Source organism: Hemicordylus capensis, chromosome 2, assembly GCF_027244095.1.
Source record: "Hemicordylus capensis ecotype Gifberg chromosome 2, rHemCap1.1.pri, whole genome shotgun sequence".
NCBI classification, from domain to species: Eukaryota; Metazoa; Chordata; class Lepidosauria; order Squamata; family Cordylidae; genus Hemicordylus; species Hemicordylus capensis.
The window spans coordinates 189,302,277-189,325,204 of NC_069658.1; the positions used below are offsets into that span (position 1 = coordinate 189,302,277).

The following is a 22,928-nucleotide window of genomic DNA, read 5'->3' on the forward strand; positions in this document are numbered from 1 at the left end:
GTTTGTTTCTAGAGCCTTCTTACATAGTTTCAGCTGTCCTGTAGCTAGTGTGTTCCATGTACACTCCAAACTGGTATGGACCTAAACACTTCAAATTTGAGGGGAAGCAGGACTCTGTATTCGTGTTTAGAAGAGTGGAGCTTCAGTTTATAGGGAGGGGAAAGTGTCTAGTCATCACAGGTGCAAAGAGATTTGAAAAGTATGGCTGAAGCCTCAGACTGAAAACAAAGTACTGTCATCGATCACCAATTGGAGATTTCCTAATCGCGCATTTGAGTATCTGCAACTGGGAAATTGTGACCGCCCTTGCCAACCGTGACCAGAGTATTTGCAGTTTGGCAGGCACAAAAAATGAGATAGGAAGGCTGTTGCTTGCAGATCAACTTGAGAAAAATCTGAATCAAGGTTATTCTGACTGTGACACTGGAATTCACATATTCAGAATACGCTAGCAAAAAACTGTAATGGGGGTAAGGAAGAAGAAATGAAAGTCTTCCCACTTGACAACTAGAAACTAGGCAATGGGTCAACTTCTTGTACAGTCCTTTGCCAACTGTAAGGGTTCTGTTCCCGGAAATCCTCACAGTTGGGTGAATTTGCAGTAGATGAGCCATTGAAACCAGTGGCAAATGGGGTTAGGGGAATCGTGATCACAGAAATACCAAAAATAAGGTAAAATATAGATAGAATTGCCCCCAGACCCATGACCCCCCCAAAACCCCAGCCAGAGGAGGAGAATGCAGAAAAGGGAAAGATTAGGGAAGCTGAATTTGGTTCAGTGGCTGCCAATTAGAAAACAATTACACAAAGTAGCATAAATTTATTTAACACAGAGTTGGAGGTTTTTGGCCCTGTATACACCTAGCACTGGGCTTAAAAATTTTGTGGGCTAAAATGTTCATGCCAGTCTCATTCTTGGAGCTCCACTGCTGGACCCCATTCAAGATCTGGTGAAAAGGAATGGAATAGTCCTACATCCCAGAATGGGAAGAGAGTGTAAGGTGCCATAGCTGGAGGATTCCAAGTTCTGCAACATCTCCAAGTCCATCTGATCTGGCCAACTAGAGTCCCAGGATGTAGTGATTGCAGCCATCTATTTTGGTTTGTGCTTCCATGGGTGATTTGCATGTTGCACATCCACTTCCTAAGACGGGTTGAGCATGCAGCAGTTTGGTCCAGTCTGTATTGTTTCAAAGTGGAAGCAGTGTCCATATCTGTTCCCTTTCACTCTGAAGTGCTTCTTACACTCTGCTCCATTCAGCAGGAGGATCTCTTGGTCCCTTGGGCTTCCCAATGCGGACGTTAAACCCTATGAGATCAGAGGGGTGGGGGTGACAAAGATGGAGGAAGCATTGAGAGATTTGTGCCCCATTCCTTTTGTGGTACCCCAGGCTCAACTTGCCTGGCTCAACCCTAACCCTGCCACCAGCCAGTCTTACATGGCAAGAATTGCAGTAATGCAAGCTGCTCAAGGGGTTGTGTGTGCGTGTGTGTGTACACATTTTTATACACTTTTTCTCTTAACACAGAACAGAATCTGAAGAACATACTGAAAATCTCTGGTGGCAGATTCTAATTATTCTCGCTCTTCACTGCCCATGTGGTTCCCTTGGGACACAGAAATAATTTTTTCATTTTCCCCCTCTCCTATGTCATGGCGTATGTGACCCTTGCCCATTTGCTTTTTGCTTCTAAGCAGAGTAAAACTCCTGATACAGAAGCACCTTCTCCTCCCTGGCTTCTGCTATGAAGGTAACAGCTTCAGTAAAAAGACAGCAGTCTTAAGCTGTCAACTAAATTCTCCTCACTAGTAACTAGTGAGAGAATTTTTAATAGAGCTATTAAGCTTTGCCCGTGCTAACTGGGCAAAGAGGCACCTTTTACTGTGGTGATTCTCTTTATTTAGCAGGGGGAGAGTAACTGGCCCTATCCACCCCCAGCACAGTACCTCCAGTGACTGCTGCTGGTGTCTATCTTGTGTTTCTTTTTAGAATGTGAGCCCTTTGGGGACAGGGAGCCATCTCATTTGTTTGTTCTCTTTGTAAACCACCCTGAGCCATTTTTGGAAGGGCGGTATAGAAATCGAATTATTATTATTATTATTATTATTATTAGTCCATTTTTAAAAAATCTGGGTTAATAAAACAACATACATACATGTTAACAGATTAAATTTGGATATAGGTAAAAAAAGTTCTGAAGCAAGATATACTTTGTTTTCAGATTATATGTATATCGTTGCAGGTATTAACTGCATTTCTCCACCCTTAGTCTCCTACGTGAGGGGGAAGGAATGCCTCTTAAGAAGGTGCTTCCCATCTGCAGTTCTTATTTGTGTTTTATATGGAATACAAACACATTTGCTTTACTAAAGAGGTGACCCAGTTAAACAGTGATGTCCTTACTTTTAGTTAATAAATTTATGCCTTTTAAAATAAGTTGATGCAATTAAACTGACCTCAAAATCTTTATCAGTGTGGTTTTGAGAGAGCCAGTGTGGTGTAGTGGTTAGAGTGCTGGACTAGGACCGGGGAGACCCAAGTTCAAATCCCCACTCAGCCATGAAACTAGCTGGATGACTCTGGGCCAGTCACTTCTCTCTCAGCCTAACCTACTTCACAGGGTTGTTGTGAAAGAGAAACTCAAGTATGTAGTACACCACTCTGGGCTCCTTGGAGGAAAAGCGGGATATATATAAAATAATAATAATAATAATAATAATAATAATAATAATAATACTGGTGGCAGAATAATGTACAATTTAGAAAACTGCTATTCATTGATAGGCCATGTTAATAATTCTCTCTCATTCCCAATGGCTATAACACACTAGTACAAAAATGTTTTCAATCAATAAACCGAGTGTGCTTTAATGTACAACCTTGATAATTTAACCAACCAAAGCTTTAGTCGGGATTCTGCTCCTGTATTAATATATATAATTAGATCCCAAATATCTGAGTCAAAAACAATTCTTCCCCCTTCCCAATCCCCATACAAATACACCCTTCGATGTTATTCCTGCCTTGGCTCAAATATCCCCTTACTCACCCATTGCATTGGTAGAGGCCCCTGCAGCATTTGGGCCTCCCCTGGGAATGGCATCCCCTACATCCTCGTATGCCTGGGTAGGGACAGTCCGTGATGATGGCGGAGCTGTTTTGAAACAGATGTGCACGTTAACTCTTGACATACAGCAATCCATGACAAATATGGTGGAACAAAATTTCCCTCATACCTGGAACACAGGGAGACCCTCCTCCAAACCTGCTTGAAAGGTGACTTACTGCAAAGTCGACTTTGAAAGTAGGCTGCAGGCTGGCCCCTTTCACTTAAAGCTTTTGTAGTAGCTACAACTGAAACGGTCACTAAGGGAACAGCACAGTTGGAAGCAGCTCAGAATGCATATATTACTTGGGGCTGCCTGTAGAAATTCTGGGCCAAGGTAACCCAATATCTGAACCAAGAGAAGTAGGATTCTGTTACCTATATGGATTAAACTAGTGTGCCTATGTGTGCTTATAATATAGATATTCATCATTCATTGAATACTGCAGAGGTAATTCTGTTTCTGCTAGCATGGGGAAGTGGAAGGAAGGGACTACAACAAATACTTATTTACCGCTCTTCAACCAAAGTTCTCAAAGGGGTTTACATAGAAATACATCTATAAGGTGGTCCCCTGTCCCCAAAGGGCTTGCAATCTGCAAGATATTCCCCTCAGGTGATTGAGCCGCTCTGGGAAGAGCAGAAGGTTTCAAGTTTCCTCCCTGGCTTCTCCAAGATAGGGCGGAGAGATTCTTGCCTGCAACCTTGGAGAAGCCGCTGCCAGTCTGTGAAGACCATACTGAGCTAGATAGACCAATGGTCCGACTCAGTATATGGCAGCTTCCTATGTTCCTAATCTAAAAAGAAACGTAAGGCAGATACCAGCATCAGCCACTGGAGGGATGCGGTGCTGCAGTTGGATCCGGCCAGTTGCTCTCCCGCTGCTAAATATAAGAGAATCACCACACAAAAAGGTGTCTCTTTGTTCAGTTAGGGATCCTATGCACAACACGAAAGCATTCACCTATGGCCACTAGAGAGCACTTGTGCTTCTGAGATGATATAATTCCAGCAGGAATTTCCTACACAGGTTTTAAGTCCATCTTACTAATGGGAATCTTTCTCCTGGCACAACTTGCAGCTGGTTAAAGCATGCAGGCCCTACTCATGTAATAGACTGCCCTTGGCAGTCATAAGGCCTATTATGCTCAACATTTGTACAATCAATGCACAGCACACACACTGGTACAGCTCTTTACACAAGTACAGGCCTTCACTGTATTGTGTTGCATTCAGGTACAGCAGGTCACTTCCTGTTTGGACCATGCATTTGAGGGACCTGTACCCAGGTTCACTTTAAAAATTAAGGCAGGTAGAGTCACACAGACATATGTATGCATGTACAGACACCTTAACACAGGTATAACAATGACTGAATCGGGCTCATGTTTCAGATGGTGGGGGCATGACCAATAAGGCCTCCAAAGAGGATCTTAATGCACCAATAGGTTTGTACAGGAGCAAGGGGTCCTTAAGGTAACTTGGGCCCAGACTGTTTAAGACTTTAACCGTCTCAATCAGCAATTTAAATGAGCCTGGAAGCCAATGACGTTGCTGCAAAAGTGGCATTGCACAGCGGGTAGCATTCAAGCCTTTGAGGGAGTGGTGCCGTCACAAAAACCACCTCCTGTTCGTGGAAAGAGTTGTGCTGAGACAAAGACCTCTCCTGTTCACAGAAGGATCTGTTGGGTGACCACAACTCACATTCTACTGAGTTGTGGTCACAGGAGATTCTAACAGTGTAACTCTGCCTTGCCAAAGGCTTGGGTGTGCCACTTCCTGCAGGGCCAGCACGCCCACCCCCCCGCAGAGCCACGTTCTTGAACCAGTTGTAGTTTCTGCCTTTAATGGTTTCTGCCTTGGATAGAGCATCTTACAAAGGAACATGGGAAGTTGCCTTATATCAAGTCAGACAATTGGTCCATCAAGCTCAGTATTGTCTACACCACGGATTCTCAATGTTAGGTCCCCAGATATTATTGGACTTCAACTCCCATAATCCCCAGCCCGTGGCCTTTAATTAGGGATTATGGGAGTTGAAGTCCAATAACATCTGGGGAACCAATGTTGAGAATCCCTGGTCTACACCAGGCTGCCTCAATTTTGGCAGGGGTGCACTTTCCCTGTCCAGTTCCTGGCTCAAGATTAAGATAACCAAGACAGACTGTGGCAAAACTGAGGTGGAAGCCAGAATAGGGACTAAGCTAAATGAGATGTTAAACATGTCACTGTCTAATTACGAGCTTATTTTTTAAGATAAAACATCAGTTGCACAGGGGTCCAATCTGGATAGGTACAATGATGCGGAGGTAGGGGATGTTAACCCCTGCATCAGCTTCTGCACCATTTTCTTCTTGAATTCTCCCAAAGTTTCTATGGGCCACAGAAGGTGCCATTATAAGAAATTATTATCCAAATTATCTGTTAAGTGGAACTTCGTTCAGAAGGTGGCCAAATCCCACTATATTGAAAAGAGTCTGTATATTATGTAACCCCTTTCCCCTCTCACCTTTCTTCCCAGGTGATGACGTAAAAACCTAAAGCAAGGGAGAGGAGGGAGAAAAGTGTTAAGGAAAGTAAAATCTTATTTCTCCAGGTGCTCAGCACTCTTGATCCCAGACCCAGCCCCTTCACAGAGAATGCAGGAGTCATGGTTAGGACTCTGCGACTCCAGGCTCAACTGTCTCCAGCAACTTGAAAATCCCCTAAACTTTGCAATTTCAAGAGACTGTGCTAAAAATATATTTGAGTGGCACACTTTATTGTTGGGATGGAGAGCTTCCCTATAAGGAAAAGGTAAGAAGGTTGGGGCTTTTAAGTTTAGAAAAATAAAGATAATTAAACAAGGGGCATGGTCCACCAATCATGAATGGTGTGAAGCCTGGAGTGGATAGAGAAGGCAGTTTTCACTTACTAGAACTTGGAGTAATTTAAAAAAAATATTGATTGGCAGGAGGTTCAGAACTGACAAAAGTAGTATTGCATCACACAATGCAGTAGCGTATAATAGAGAATTCACTATCACAGGAGACAGTGATGGCCTTCAGTACAAATGAATTTTAAAAGAGGATTTGACCAGTTCAAAGAGGAGAGCGCTGATCAGCAGCTATTAGCCATAACAACTGAACCCAACCTCCATGTTCTGAGCTGCTCTACCTCTGATGACCAGATGGTGATGGTGGTGGGGAAAGCAGGGCAGGGCCTCTTCCAGGGGTGGCCAGCCTTTTCATGAGGCGAAGTTATTACTGAGCTGTACCAGAGAGTGTCACCTTAAGTGGTGCAGTGGGGAAATGCTTGACTAACAAGCAGAAGGTTGCCAGTTCAAATACCTGCTGCTACTATATCGGGCAGCAGCGATATAGGAAGATGCTGAAAGGCATCCTCTCATACTGTGCGGGAGGAGGCAATGGTAAACCAAAGAAAACCACAGGGCTCTGTGGGTGCCAGGAGTCAAAATCGACTCCATGGAACACTTTACCTTACCAGGAGAGTGGCAGAATGCCCTCCACCACTGCTCCTGCAGTAACTCTTTAGGACCAATCTGACCCTTGCAAGCTTTGCAAGGAGTACAGGGAGAAGAAAGAGGTCTGCCCTCTTCTCTTCAAAAGAAACTCAAGGAGAGAAGAAAAGCCTGCTGCTGGCAACCTCCCCACACCATGTTCAAAGCCTTCAAGGGTCAGTTTTGAGAGAGGGCTGGCCCTCAGCAAGGGCAAGGCAGCATGGGGAACCTTGTCTCTTGCACGGCAATGCCTTGGTCTTCACCAGGCTACTTCTATTGTGGGTTTTTAAGAAAATCAGTCGCCCAGTCTGTGAAACTTTTTGGAGCTTTGTTTCCCCCATCTCTATAGGTCACTAATCTTCCTTTTCTTCAGATGAGCATATTAAGGGCTGAGATTACTTGTTCTAGGGTAAACAATGAGTGCAGACCCCAATGGCCCAACCTCAAGCCAACCTCTAAAGCAGGAGTGGGCAAACTTGGCCTTTCAGTTATTGTCGAACTACAAATCCCATCATCTCTAGCCACATGGGGATGATGGGATTTGTAGTTCGACAATAACTGAAAGGCCAAGTTTGCCCACTCCTGCTCTAAAAGGTTTTCCCAAAGGCTTCTCATTGCTGCTCTGGTGCATTGGGAAATTGGCAGGAAAACACAATACAAATTACGTACTGGAGACATCAGGTTCCTCAGAAGGGTTTTCCCAAGACCGTTGGTATGAGATGGTGAGGTGGTACCTCTGGAACTGACATCAGCTGCAGAAGGGAAGAGGCGGAGCAAAGAGAATAAAACCCATACGTTCCATATATGGGCTTTCTGAGACCTGCAGATCCATCACCTCGCTGGTCCCTCTGCCACCCCTCCCCCCCATCTCCAGTAGTTTGAGAAGTTTGAGACTTGATTGAAAGTTTCTCAGTAGATGGTAGCTACCTTACTGTACAACATTTGATTAGGCTTTTCTTCACAAGAAACATCTACCCTCAGTACATATTTTGAACTTTAAAAAAAAAAATTCTAGACTCCCATAAGAACGTGCTTAGTGTGTGCTAGACTTGTGTGCCAAAGAGAAACCTTCCAAATAACCATCTAATCAAAATCCTGCCATGTGACCCATTTTCTCTAGTTCAACGAGGACTAGACTCTTGTTTACCTGCATTAGAGGCCATATCAATGGAGTATACAGAGCTTCTGTAGCCAAGTGGTTCAAGAAAACAAACACCTAGGACACCCTTGTTTCAAATGTCTCCTCTGCAACAGCCTAGCCTGGGGCATGCTTATGCAGAAGTAAGTATCAACACATTAAACATTTCCAAGCAGACACAGGACTGCAACCTAGGTAACTATAAGCTACCACTATTCTCACAGTGTCATCCCTCCTCTTCAGATCTACACTATCAGATAATAATACCTACTCACTGTCCTACCTACCTACCTAACAAGGCTATTGTACTGAGATAGTGACTGGCATGATGGACAGTGATTCATCAATGGGATCAGAGATGCAGCAAGGCCAGGTACCCGTCAGAATAGTTGCTCTGCAGGTTTGATGGGGAGGCTAGTACATGGAGAAGGAGATGGGGCAGTCCAGGGACAAATTTCTGGCAGGGAACAGCACTTTTACAGGAAGGAAAAGGATGCAGAAATCACTGCCCAATCTCCTTCCCCTCTCCCTCTTTTTACATCAACAACAAATTCTTAAATGCACACCCCAGATATTACCTGGAACAGACGGGGCAATTTGGGTGTATTCACAGGCTAAGCCTGGAGGTGGCCGTCGGACCGGGCTCCCAGGCAGTGAATGGCTGGCTTGCAGTCCAGCAAAGGCGTTGGGGTCGATGGCTGAGATGTCAGGCACATTACTGGCCCGAGGCTTCACGGCAGCATAAAGAGGCGCCTCTCCATCAGGCTTGGTCCCATTGGCAGAAGAAGCTCCTGCTCCACCTCGCCGGGCTTTGTTCACCACAGCGTAGGTATCGCCCATGTCTCTAAGGAGCTTTGGTGGCAACTCTGGAAGTGCTGCAGGGGTGGGGTCAGCTGGCACCGAGATACTTCTAGAGCAAAGAAAACAGAGGTCCAAATGTAAGATTGTGCTCTCTGTGTGGGCATTTCGTTTGATTATGATTTTTAGGGGCCATGAGTCAGGCTAGCCAAGTTTGTAAAACAACTGACATATTTGTAAAACTAATTTTCTTAAGTGATTTCTTTCAGCAACCTTCTGGCAGAATTTTTTTTTTTTTGTAGGGAGGGGGGGTTCAAAATGAGTTGGGAATAAGAGTTGCTTTAAGAAATGTACACCCATAAAGGGTTATTGCTATTTGTCAACTGTAGTCCAGCTTAGGATCAAGTCTAAGGAGCTCCTTTAGAACTGTTTGGGTTTTTCTCAGCTTCTCCAGGAGCTTTCCCCTACACACTGCTTACAGCTTTCAGGGTAAATGTTGAGCAAAGCCACTTCGAATTACACTTGTGGCATGAGAGAGGCAGCCCTTCCCCTCTTCTCTCAGGTTTTCTTTTGGTGCAGGTTCACATTGCATGCCCCGGTGTTTTCCTTCTAGCCAATGCGGGGAGAGAAAGAGACAGAGAGTGAGCTCCTTGGGTAGGAACACAATGTTGCCTTCAAAACCTCGTGTCCTAGACTGGGAACATTTGTATACACTAACAGATTTCTTCCCTTTCCCCCAACACATGCGTGGTGTTTTAACCAGTGAAAACCTGAAGCAAGCAGACTAATATTGTTCCAAAAAGTCAACTTGATCAAACACATAGGATTTACTTTTGTGACTAGAATTTAAAGAGTTTGTTTCCTTCAGCTAGACAAGCCAGTTCGATTTGCATTTCTAAAGAGCTATATCTGCATTCCTAAAGAGTATTGCCCTCTTATCATATTAATGATTCTGCATCAGTGCCTCTCTCTGTTTGCTCCGGTGTTTTCAGAAAAACTCATTTAAAAGCAGCATTTTAAAAACCCAGAAATACATTGAGATAAGCTAGAATTTGGAAGACAAAGCCCGATTTGTCTGAGGAGTGCTTCCAAGGATCTCAAATGGACTTTGGAGTAAGTGCACACACTTTCTTCCGAAGGAGATTCGTGGTAACAGCCCTGTGTGGAAACGCTCCAGGAAGCTTTTCACATGGGGCTTTTGGAACCCTTTAACTCACACCTCCTCCGGAATGGAGGGGGTGAGTTCACATATCGGCTAGATTTACCCTGAAGTCTCTGTGAGTTATCAGAGAGTAGTTCACACACAATTTGGGTTTTTCACTGTGCATTAGAGTGTAACGCAATTGATATTCGGGGTAAAAAAATCCACTATATGTGTCATTTTTTTGGGACAAATACGAGTTTGCAGTAAAGCCTTCCCGTAAACCCACGGTAAAACCTGCTGTGCATAAAAGTCCCAGGTCAGGGAACTGCATTATTTACTTCACCAGCTGGTCCTCCTCCATATCATGGAGATGGAATCATCAGCTGGAAGGGAGCCTGCAACTGTATTTTAATTCTTCCTTAACGGCCAAAAATCAGGTCTGGAAAAATCATGGAAAGGCAACACAAAAATCCTGGAATGCAATAAGCTGGCAAAAACAGTAGCTGGATTCTCTTTAAAAAGTGAGTGGAGAATAGCCATTCCAGACTAAACTGTAGGTGTGAAAGCAACCCCGATTAGTTCACTCCATTCCTAGTCTTGAAGCCTGCCCGATTCAGCCCTACTCTCTGACTCTGCTTCCTGCGCCACTTTCTGTCCTTCTGATCTGTCTGCCTGAAACTAGGTGCAGGCTTCTAGATCCCAAGTATCCCAATTAGACGGGTTCATGGGAATCAGGAAGTGGCAGAGGAAGAGTTGAGGAAAGGCAAGCTAGTTCAATAAGCTCTATTTAAAACATTTATCTTGAGGAGAGTCTTAAGGTGTATGGGGAAAGAAGCACTTACATGGCCATCTAATCTCTAGGGCCTCTTTTACCGATGGAGCAATTCCCGTGTCTCTCGGAGATGCCCAGACCTTAGCTTTATGGTTTACAGGCAGCCTTACCACTGAATACCCAGAACTGAAAGACATTCACTATTCCTCTTCTAACAGCTGCTGTATTAAGTCATTATTACATACTGTACATCATGTCCAGTACGTGTACAGTACATCATGACAGTACAGTATGTGTTGAGTCGACACTGACACGATGGCACAACTTTACTTTACATCTGAAGTCTGCCTTTCCCCACATAATGGACCCATGATGGGCAATAACTTTCCATTAGCATTCAAAGCATAAAACAAGACAATGAACAATTAAAAATTCATTAAATCAACAATCTTAACATACAAAAATGTATAAACATTAAAACCCACAATACAGTATTATTATAAAGGCTTTTTGAGGGGGGAAAGGCCTTTTGACTACTTCCTATCCAACAGGTATAAAGATTGGGCCTTCCTAGGGAGATAATTCCACAACTAAGGTGCCACTACAGGAAAGGCCCCACATTTCTGTACAGCCACAGATGCTGGGCTGCTATTCATAATGATCTATTCCCCAGCCCTCTTTACCGGAGGATGGTGCTTCGTTTGAGCTGGGGCACAGCAGGGTGACGGAGGGAGAGCGCGTCGTCATATAAAGGAAGACGGTTCTGTGCAAAGCAGAAGAAGAAAAGAGAAGTGAGGGATGTTTTAGATCAGTACAGCTGTTTGAGCTTCCTGCTGCCGGAAATTTATCAGTAAGTCACATTATATATTAACTCTATATGATCTAGTGAGAGGGGAGAATGAGAGCTCCAGATTGCAACCCATGAGTGTCATCCATTCATGCTTTAAAACTGCCCATCCATTTTTCAGTCCTCTTGTAAAACCCCAAATTCTCACCATGTGTTTCTGAATGTATGGATTTACCTAGGGCTGTTACTTAACATTGTTGTGCCTGTCAGACCACAAGGGAAGAGTTTTTCCCGACTTCACTATCAAATTCTGCACAAACATCTGAAGGTTTCTTGTCACATGAGTGAATCCACTAACATACAAAACACTTCTCTGCACAAAGAAAATGAGATGGCAGAGAGCAGGGTTCTAGCCTAGCCCTTTCTCTGCCAGCTTTCTTTCTTTCTTTCTTTCTTTCTTTCTTTCTTTCTTTCTTTCTTGTGCAGACTGCAGAGGAGCATTCAATCACGGGAATGCCACCACTGTAGTCTGAAGCAGGGCACCTCACAACCAGGTTTACCACCCCCACATCTGCTGTTTGTGGGAACTCAGACTTAGAGGCTGCCTTTTCCCACAGGAGCTCCACAGCTGTGATTTGTGGGTCAGGCCCTGCTCTGAGGGGACATCCATGGCAAGGAGTAAGGCCTTAACTGCAGCTATTTATTTATTTATTTATTTATTTATTTATTTATTTATTTTATTTTTGCATTTTTATACCGCCTTTCGTTAAAATATAGCCCCAAGGCGGTTTACAAAAGTTAAAAACATACAATAAAAACACAATAAAAACAACATGCTAAGAGTATAAAAACATATAAAAACAGGCATAAAACAATACAACAAATAAAAAACACACAGAAGCAGCAGTAAAAACGATTATGTAAAAGCCTGGGTAAAAAGCCAAGTCTTTACAAGCTTTCTAAAAGCCATGATGGAGTCCGAGGAACGAATGGCCACTGGGAGAGCATTCCAGAGTCTGGGGGCAGCAACAGAGAAGGCCCTGTCCCGAGTGCACGACTCATTGTCGGCACCCGGAGCAGGGCCCCCTCAGATGTCCTCGTCAAGCGGGCAGCAACCCTTGGGAGAAGGTGGTCCCTCAAATACCCCGGGCCCAAACCGTTTAGGGCTTTAAAGGTCAAAACCAGCACCTTGAATTGGACCCGGAAACGAACCGGTAGCCAGTGCAGCTCTTTCAAAATGGGGGTGATATGTTCCCAACGGGCAGCTCTGGATAAAACCCTCGCTGCCGCGTTTTGCACTAGCTGCAGTTTCTGGATATTCTTCAAGGGCAGCCCCACGTAGAGCACGTTACAGTAATCCAGCCGTGACGTGACTAAGGCGTGGGTAACCGTGGCCAGATCTGTCTTCTCGAGAAAGGGACGCAGCTGGCGCACCAGCCGAAGCCGTGCAAAAGCACCCCTGGCCACCGCTTCCACCTGAGCTTCCAAAAGCAGAGCCGGGTCCAGTAGTACCCCCAAGCTGCGTACTTGCTCCTTCAAGGGGAGTGCAACCCCATCCAGAACCGGTAGAATCTCCTCATCCCGATTGGCTCTCCTACTGACCAACAGTACCTCCGTCTTATCCGGATTCAATTTCAGTTTGTTAGCCCACATCCAACCCATCACGGCCTCCAGCCCCCGGTTCAGGACATCCACCGCCTCCCTAGGATCAGATGACAAGGAGAGATAGAGCTGAGTGTCATCCGCATATTGCTGACAACTCAGTCCAAATCCCTGGATGACCTCTCCCAGCGGCTTCATGTAGATGTTAAACAGCATGGGGGACAAGACCGAACCCTGCGGGACCCCACAGGCCAATGGCCACGGGGCCGAGCAGTAGTCCCCCAGCACCACCTTCTGGACCCTCCCCTCAAGAAAGGACCGGAACCACTGCAACGCAGTGCCTCCGATTCCCATACTCGAGAGGCGGCCCAGAAGGATACCATGGTCGATGGTATCGAATGCCGCTGAGAGGTCCAGCAGAACCAACAGGGACACACTCCCCCTGTCTAGTTCCTGGCGTAGGTCATCCACTAGAGCGACCAAGGCAGTCTCAGTCCCATACCCGGGGCGGAAGCCAGATTGAAAAGGGTCTAGATAATCTGTATCATCCAAGACCCTCTGCAGCTGGGACGCCACCACACGCTCTATCACCTTGCCCAAAAAGGGAAGGTTAGACACAGGTCTATAGTTGTCCAGGCTGGAGGGATCAAGGGAGGGCTTTTTTAATAGAGGTCTTATCACCGCCTCCTTGAGGCACGATGGCATCCTGCCCTCCCTTAATGAAGCATTAACGATCACCTCCAGCCATCTGCCTGTCCCCTCCCTGGCAGCTTTTATTAGCCATGAAGGGCAAGGGTCAAGAGCGCACGAAGTCGCCCGCACACTGCCCAGGATCTTGTCCACATCCTCAGGCCGCACCAACCGAAAAGAATCCAACACAATGGGACCAGATGGTACCAAAGGCACGTCTGCCGGAACTGTCAAAACTCTGGAGTCCAGGTCAGCACGGATGCAAGCGACTTTATCTGCAAAGTGACAGGCAAACCGATCACAAAGAGCTGTAGATGGCTCCTCCCCCATTGTCCGGGGGGATGTGTGGAGCAATGTTTTCACCACACGAAACAGCTCTGTTTGCTTGCACTGAGCAGACGCAATGGAGGCGGAGAAAAAACGTTTCTTCGCCGCCCCCACCGCCACGGCGTAGTCCCTAAAATGGGTTCTAGCCCGTGTTCGATCGGATTCGTGACGACTCTTCCTCCAGCGTAGCTCCAGCCGTCGCCCGAGTTCATCGCCCTAAGCTCCGAGGAAAACCAAGGAGCAGAACGGGCTCCACCGAGCCGGAGAGGGCGCTTGGGGGCAACCGTGTCAACAGCCCGGGCCATCTCTCCATTCCAGAGATCAACCAAGGCGTCGACAGGGTCACCATCTCTGGACACTGGAAACTCCCCGAGGGCCGTCTGGAATCCAAGCGGATCCATAAGCCTCCGGGGGCGGACCATCTTAATCGGCCCACCACCCCTGCAGAGGGCAGACGGAGCAGTCAAACTAAACCCCACCAGGTGATGATCTGTCCATGACAAGGGAGTGGTCTCAAATTCCCCCACCTCCAGATCATTTATTTCCCAGTCGGCAAAAACCAGATCCAGAGTGTGTCCCGCCACGTGGGTAGGGCCCGATACCAATTGAGACAGGCCCATGGTTGCCGTGGAGGCCATGAAATCCTGAGCCGCACCCACTAGGGGGGCCTCAGCGTGGACATTGAAATCCCCCAAAACAATAAGCCTGGGGGAACCCAAGGCCACCCCCGCCAGCTCAGGTAGGGAGACTGAAGTGCAGCGGGGTGGTCGGTACACCAACAGAATCCCCAGCCTATCTCGGAGGCCCACCCTCAAGGACAAACACTCGAAATTCTGAGATTGCCTGACCGGGCACCTGGAAACCGGGAGGGTCTCTCGAAAGATGACTGCAACACCTCCTCCCCGACCCTTGAGGCGGGGCTGCTGCACGATCTGGAAACCTGGAGGACAAAGCTGAGAGAGACCGACCCTGCCCAGCGCATCCAACCAGGTCTCCGTCACGCATACCAGGTCAGCACGCTCATCCACAATCAGATCGTGGATGAGAGATGTTTTTGCGTTAACTGACCTGGCATTCAGCAGCAGCACCCTAATCCTCGAAGGAGTGTTCTCAGAGCTCCCTAGGGTCAGAGGGTTGGGAGAAGGGCCGGAAAAAGGAACAGGCCTCAATTGCCTGGACCGTTTTCCCCTGTAACGGCCTGCCCAACTCCCACCGCCATACCTCCCTCTGCCCGCTACCTGTGATATTGCTGCCCCCACTCCAGACCCACTTATTTGCTCCCCCAGACACATCTCCCCAGACTAACCCACCACGGCTTCTTGGCTTAATTAAAAAACAAAACAAAACCAGGCTTGCGTAGTCTCCTGCTGACTTCTTAAGTTGCTCCAAGGCTGTGAAATGACCTTCCAGAGAGGTCCACAGCTGCTCTCTACTAATAGCCTTTTGAAGAGTTTGTGAAATGAATATCTTCTAACAGGGTTTAAAGTAAAGTGTGCTGTCAAGTTGATTCTGACTCCTGGCGACCACAGAGCCCTGTTGTTGTCTTTGGGAGAATACAGGAGGGGTTTACCATTGCCATCTCCCGTGGAGTATGTGATGATGCCTTTCAGCATCTTCCTATATTGCTGCTTCCCGATATAGGTGGTTTTGTTTTGTTTTGTTTTGTTTTTAGTGGACTGATTTTTTAATTGAGGCTCTGCATTGCTGCTGCTATGCATAACTGTCTTCATTGTCTTTTTTTGGGGGGGATGGGGTTGTTACTGTTTATTTTACTATATGTTAATAGATCAAATTATTTTGGTAAGCCACCCTGCACCTTCAGTAGATGAATATAATATCGGCATAGAAAGGTTTTAAATAAATAAACAAATTTACATTGTAAATCATGGTGACTCCATTTTGGGGCCTTGACATAATGTCTGGAAGACTGACCAGGGTTATTTCTGAGAGGTTGCTTAGGGTTAATTAAAAATGGTTAATCAAAGTTCATTATAGTTCAGTTCATTATAGCTCACAGTAAACAACTTTGCAGTTTCCCCCATTGCATTCTCAGTTTTGTTGCAGCTGATTTGTCAACTTCTGTCTTTTACTGTAGGCTTTGCACAAAGGTTTTGCTCATTGATTGATTGACTGATTGCATTTCTAGACTGCCCCATCCAAAGGCTCTCGGAGGTGCACAATAATTTTGTTTTGTTTTTAAACACACACCATTAAAAACAAACACCATTTAAAGACACACTGCTTAAAACAATATAAAACAATTTTAAAACAATTCAGAGCCATTTAAAAACCAATTAAAATACTTAAAAACAACTTAAAAACCTTGGAAGGCTAGGCCAAACAAGTAAGTTTTTAGGGAAAGGCCAACAATGAGCTTAAATTACAGATATCTGCTGGATATAACAGCACTACTCAGAGAGCAGTCAATTTGGCAAGAATTTGGCTGAGTCCTGTAGCACTTCAAAGCATAACCTTTCATGGCTTAGGGAGCTCATTTCTGAGTGGACTAAAGTTCACAAAAGCCCGCAATACAACTGTTAAGTTTTTCATGTCCTTCAGGACTCTTGTTAAAACAGATGAATAGGAGTCCTCTGAAACATATTACTAAGTCTCCAGTGTTCCCTCTCTCATCTGAAGAGAACTAAACCTTACAGCATTGCTTCTGGGCTCCTCATCACTCAGGGGAATGTCTAACAATATGCTCACAGTGCACCGATCTAGATTGAGGTTATTAGCTCCAGAGGAGGAAAAACCCCGACCCTCGATTTTGCTCACAGCCAGCCAGCCAGGGAATATAGTCAAGTGCCTGCAAGAGTGGAAAGAGACTCCAGCCAGTGTTAATAGGTAGGATTTGGGATCTAAAGCTGGGAGAAATTTCTTAAACAGCAAAGTGCACAAGGCAGGAGATGGGTTTGGGCTATAAATAAGTTTGGAGAAGCTAGTCAGCCACCTCTTTCTAGCCGTGAGTCTTGGCCGCAAAAAAGGAAAGTGAATGAGGGACTTTCTGATGGCACCCTCAGGAGCAGTATCTCAACTCTCTCCCTTGCCCACCTCCATGTCCCTGCAAACCCCATAGAAGGTACCTTATAGAAGCAGAGCCACCATATTCTTGCCAAATATCATAATTTTCACCAGGTTCATAATGTTCTTAGTGGGCAGGCATGTGAACGATAGCACAGTGTATATGTGAAGAAGGAAGTATATGAAAAAAGGAACTTCCTCAAAGTTACTGCAGAGTAGCAGAAGGGGTGTGTGTGAGAGAGAGAGCGAGAGCAAGAGTGAGCGCGAGTGCAGCTGCATCTCTCACGTGAAGTTGCATCTCATGTGAGAGAGAAAAACTGAAAGGGGGGGTATGTGTGTGTATGTGTAAGAGTGATGAGACAGACACAGCTGAGTTTTTCCCATGTGATTGATTGATTGATTAAGTGCCATCAAGTCGGTGTCAACTCTTAGCGACCACAGAGATAGATTCTCTCCAGGATGATCTGTCTTCCACTTGGCCTTTAAAGTCTCTCAGTAGTGCATTCATTGCTGTCATAATTGAGTCCATCCACCTTGCTGCCGGTCATCCTCTTCTTCTCTTCCTTTCAACTTTTCCCAGCATTATGGACTTCTCAGGGGAGCTGCATCTTCACATAATGTGTCCGAAGTATGATAGTTTGAGCCTGGTCATTTGTGCCTCAAGTGTGAATTCTGGATTGATTTGTTCTATGCTCCATTTGTTTGTTTTCCTGGCTGTCCATGGTATCCTCAAAAGTCTTCTCCAGCACCGAAGTTCAAAAGGGTCAATACTTTTTCTGTCTTGCTTCTTCAAAGTCCAGCTTTCACATCCATAGAGTGTCATCGGAAAAACCATTGTCCGAACTATTTGAATCTTTGTAGGTACAGACATGTCATGGCATCTAAATATCCTTTCCAAGGCCTTCATTGCAACCCTGCCAAGTCCTAGTCTGCGGCATATTTTTTGACTGCTGGATCCTTTACTGTAGATGGCTGATCTTAAAAGGCAGAAGCTATCCACCCAGGGGCGAAACGATAGGGGGGGCAGGCAGGGCACATGCCCTGGGCGCCACTTGGCAGGGGGCGCAGAAATGCCATGTGGACCCCCCCCGCGCTGCCCCCCCAATTTTTAATTTAGCTTGGGCGGGCCGCAGCGGCGCCCCGGCGAGCTCAGCTCCGGCCGGGCGCCATGCTGTCTGCCCGATGACCGACCTCTTCCTCCTGGCATGCCTGCCCCACCCCCGCCACTCGCGCATGCGTCAAATCACTGGGTGCTGCATTGCACGCTGTGGTGGCTGGCGGGAGTAGAGCGTGTGTTTGCTGCACAGCGCTGCTGGCCTGGCCGAGGGAGCCGGCAATGACTGGAATGGCTACGGGCAGGGGGTGGCCCCGGGGGTGGTGGCGGCTGCTGCCAGCACCATGCATGGACCCGCTGCGGCAGGCTTGGCCTACAGCCCTGCCGGAGACTACCACCCGCACCCGCACCACCATCACCCCGCTCAGGGCCCTCCGGCGCCCTCCTGCAGGGTCCCCCCTTCCGCAGGGCTGATGCAGCCTCTCAACCCGCTGCCCGGCTCGGAGCAGCTCTCGCCTGGTGGCCAGTGGCGAAACATCTGCGAGTGGATTCGGAAACCCACGGTGGGGGGACCCAGTAAGGCAGAAAGGCAGGCGCCGCCGTCGGGGGTTGGGGGCGGCGGCTCTGCTCCAGAGAAGCCCCGAGCAGCTGAGGGTTGCCTGGAGCTTGCACCTTCCCCTGGAGGGTGGGAAGAGCACGCAGATCTGTTCCTTTCATCTGCGGCGGGACGAGGGCAACACGCTCTGCATCTGCAGAGAGACGCGCTTGTCACGCCTTTTCCTTCGTAGGTCCCAGCCAAGGAGAGAGAGCTCCGTTGTAGGGGCTGAGATTTCTGATTGCCGAAGGCTTAAGCGGCCCTCTCCGTAGTGGGGGACTGACAGCAGTCCACTGGGGTCCGTGCAGGGGGACGCAGGGATCTCTTGGGCCAGTCCTTCTGGAGAAGGGGCTGCTGCTGCTTAGACATAACTCTGCCCCACGGACTGAAGAAAGGAGCCCGCGCCGTCGCCTGCGTTGCGCAAGAAAGGGTGACTCAGGCCGACCCTTAACTCTGTGAAGCCGGAGCACGCGGGTCTCGGCAACCCAGTAGCAGGCTATACTTGTGTGTGCTTAGCGTCCGGCTCCCTTGCAACGGTGCAAATATGCCCCATTGAAATGAAATGAATAGGACTCCTTTGCTGCCAAGTCAGCTTGCGGGGTGGGTGGGTGGGTGGCGTTCAGTTTGCCACCAGCCGCCTGATGATCGTATGCTCACTCAGTACAATGTTCAACTGATTAAGATTGAGCTTACTCTCGAGTAAGTGTATGTTTAGGATTGCGTTCCTTCGATTTATAGGAGCCAGTCGGAGCTTCAATTTATACGCCGGTCTCTTGGCATTTCTTGGCGCTTAAGGCAGCAGTCCTATGCACACTTGCATGCAAGTAAGCCCGGTTGAACTCTGTGAGGAGTGGACATGCTTAGAATTGGGCTCTTACATGAACCAGGCTTACACAGTTAATGAGGCTGGTATGCAGGAATGGATCAACCTCTCAACCCTGAAAGATGGGTGTCAGATGTTGGGGGGGCGCAATTTCAGTGCTTGCCCTAGGCACCATTTTCCCTAGTTACGCCTCTGTATCCACCACTTCATTGTCTTCATGGTCAGTTCTGAGGCTGGTTGCTGTACTTGCCCATTTACCTGTATTTCTCACAACCCTCCAGGGAACAGCAAATTTTTTGGGGGGCGGGGGCGTTTAGATTAGGAATGTGGCCCAGGGTATGGTGTTAAAGCCTTCTCCCCCAGCACCACTGCTCAAATGGAATTTGGGGCCCCTTCCTGGTACAGGTGCATTAAAGAAAAGCAGAAAATTATTAGGATATCCAATCATGGGTCTCCCATTTTGTGTGTAGTTTGGCCCACAGAGAGACAGCATGAGGGCTGCAGTCCTGTATACACTTACCTGGAAGTAAGCCTCACTAAACACAAGGGGATGTACTTCTGACTAATGATGCATACAACTACTTTACATGAGAGGAAGGGAACGGGGTCATAATTGTACAGTACTGGCATACTTGCCAATATGTCCCTATTTTCCCATTCACCTGAATGGGAAAATAGGGGCATGTTGGCAGGTATGTACTGGGAATCCAAGACCAGCCTTTCCTTCCTTCTCTGAGAACTTTCATACTTAATGACCATTAAACTATAATGAGTAACATAATCATTACAAGAACATAAGAACAGCCCTGCTGCGTCAGGCCCAAGGCCTATCTAGTCCAACATCCTGTTTCACACAGTGACCCAACAGATGCCTCTGAGAAGCCCACAGGCAAGAGGTTTGTGCATGCCCTCTCTCCTGCTGTCGCTCCCCTGCATCTGGTATTTAGAGGCATCTTGCCTCTGAGGCTGGAGGTGGCCTATAGCCACCAGACTAGTAGCCATTGATAGACCTGTTCTCCGTGAATTTGTCTAAGCCCCTTTTAAAGCCATCCAAGCTAGTGGCCATCACCATATCCCGTGGCAGAGAATTCCACAGATTAATTGCGTGCTGTGTGAAAAAGTACTTCCTTCTGTTGGTCCTAAATTTCTCGGCCTTCAGTTTCATGGGATGACCCCTGGGTCTAGTGTTGTAAGAGGGAGAAAACTGTCTTTCTGACCACTCTCTGTCAGGGCCAGACTGGGGGCACTGAGAGGGCGATGGAATGTATGTGGGGAGGGCGCCGAATTTTGAGAAGAATGGGTAATTAACGGTGGGAGTTGGGGCACAGGGGCACCCTGGGGTGGGGCGCACCGGGAATATGCCCTGTTGCCCAGTCCGAGCCTGCTCTCTGTACTCCATGCATAATTATATACACCTCTATCATGCCTTGCCTCTTTTCTAAACTAAAAATCCCCAGATGCTGTAGCCTTGCCTCATAAGGAGGGTTCTCTAGGCCCCTGAACATCTTGGTTGCCCACTTCTGCACCTTTTCCAGTTCTACAGTGTCCTTCTTAAGGCACAGTGACCAGAACTACATGCAGTACTCCAAATGTGGCTGCACCATGGATTTGTATAAGGGCATTTTCAGTCCCCTTCCTAATGATCCCTAGCATGGAATTGGCCTTTTTCACAGCTGCCGTGCACTCTTGACACTTTCAATGGGCTGTCCACCATGACCCCAAGTTCCCTCTCCGACTCCTGGTCAGTCACTGACAGTTCAGACCCCATCAGTGTATATGTGAAGTTGGGTCCCCCACCCACGGATATGCATCACATTACACTTGCTTACATGCATATATTAAGCTGCAATATCATCTCCAGAAATTTGTTTTAAAACTTAGGAATTCAGCTCAAAAGCACAACGAAATACAATCAGTATACAATGGATATGCTTTAAAGTGTTCTGCTAAGACTGATTACAAATCATGGGAGTTTTAAAAGGTATATTTGTGGCTCTTTTAAAATTAGCCTTTGAGTTTGGACTCCTTTAGGCACATAGTGGAGAACTGATTTTAAGATTACTCAACAGCAGTCAAAGGTAGAAACTGGAAGGGGGGGAACAGCTGAAGGCAAAAACAACCCGAACATTTCAGAGTCACAGAGGGAATTAGCCTAGAGTGGCTCAGGCTGAAGATAAGGCCAGTTTTCACATGTGAATAAGGAAACACTGCCTCTCTGTGGGTGGAACTGCAGCAACACCAGCGCTCCTCTGTGTTCTGTGTCTGTGTGTCTCTTACCTCTTTGAGGTTTTCATAATTTGGGTTGCAAAAGCCCAAGCAAGCTCGGAACATTTCAATGACCGCGTGATATACAAACTCGTACTGCTCCTGCCAAGAAAAGCGGTTGTGGAGATGAGAGGAGAGCTTCTTTTAATCTCTAAATAAAAGTTAGTTTCTAAGGCCCAAAAGGTTCTGCCACCCTCTAGTACAGGCATCCCCAGACTGCAGCCCTCCAGATGTTGCTGAACTACAACTTCCAGCATACCCAGCCACAAAAAATTGTGTCTAGGGATGCGGGGAAGTTGTAACAGCAACATCTGGAGGGCTGCAGTTTGGGGATGTCTGCTCTAGGGTCACATGGAACCCAGGGTCAAGATACTCTATGCAGGTCAAGGGGTGAGATTATGAAGTCAGGAGCTAGCTCAGCTCTCAGAGGCTCCCTCTGAGTTCTATGGAACAAAGTAACCAGGCTGTATGGGAGACAGTTGGTAGGGAGCAAAACCCACAAGGATCTGAGAAGAGTTTTAGTTCCCAGCCAGGTGGAGTCTCTGAGTGCACCTCTTAATTTTCTTCTAAGTGGGTCATTGAGGTCATTCTGTCTAAGTAAGCCATTGAAGCCATTCACACCATCAAAAACTGTGTTCTACCCGGGTTTGGGAGCTTTATATCCTCCCAATTTCCAGTTATATGGAAGCAAGGTAGGCGGAAAACCTGGATAGCTTTTCTTCCTACCTTGCTTCCACACAATCACTTCTACCCATGTTTTCCTCATACCTTGCTTCCACACAACTGAAAATTGGGAGCACATAAAGCTTCCAAACCCGGGTAGAACACAGTTTTTGATGGTGTGAATGGCCTCGTTATTTCATATAGGAAAACTAAAAGACTGCACTTGCAATGACTTTGCTGTTTGAGCAAAACCCTCTCACAGCTCTTGACAATATGTGGCTCATACCCCAGATGCAGGGACCTTCTGTGGGGAGAGCACAGAAACACATTGCACCCTCCATGGAGTCCCTGCAATCCACAGGTCCTTCCTCTACAGAATCATGGCCCTTTGTAGTGACTGGCTTTTCATTAATTGCTGTGGTTCAGTGACAAGCTGTGTGTGAATCAGGTAGTACACATGATGATTAAAAGGGTAGGAGAAGCATCCTACCCTAGCTTGGCTGTTGTGCTCTCATTTTCTGTTTGTGTGTGAGTAAAAAACAAGGTTGGAGGCTCAGGCAGTGATCGTCTGTTAAGCGTCAGCTGGGTAGGGGGGCTCCTGATGATCTAGGAGGAAAAGCCCCCCTACCCAGCTGACGCTTA

The 22,928-nt window shown here is 47.0% G+C and overlaps 1 protein-coding gene across 4 annotated transcripts in view; it reads right to left on the reverse strand.

The window, feature by feature from the left end:
* Positions 1-805: 805 nt before the first annotated feature.
* PTPN18 (protein tyrosine phosphatase non-receptor type 18) overlaps positions 806-22,928 on the reverse strand; it is a 63,155-nt gene continuing 41,032 nt past the window's right edge. For 2 of the 4 annotated variants that reach the window (XM_053295860.1, XM_053295857.1), the window contains 6 exons: positions 11,143-11,222; positions 8,324-8,655; positions 7,277-7,359; positions 5,618-5,645; positions 3,052-3,156; positions 806-1,309 (listed from right to left, as the gene is read on the reverse strand). In XM_053295860.1, the coding sequence (XP_053151835.1) occupies positions 1,242-1,309; positions 3,052-3,156; positions 5,618-5,645; positions 7,277-7,359; positions 8,324-8,655; positions 11,143-11,222 (696 nt within the window). In that variant the 3' untranslated portion in view covers positions 806-1,241. Of the gene's footprint in view, positions 1,310-3,051; positions 3,157-5,617; positions 5,646-7,276; positions 7,360-8,323; positions 8,656-11,142; positions 11,223-21,635; positions 21,726-22,928 lie in introns of all 4 variants that reach the window. The other 2 variants (XM_053295861.1, XM_053295859.1) reach the window with 2 other exon arrangements.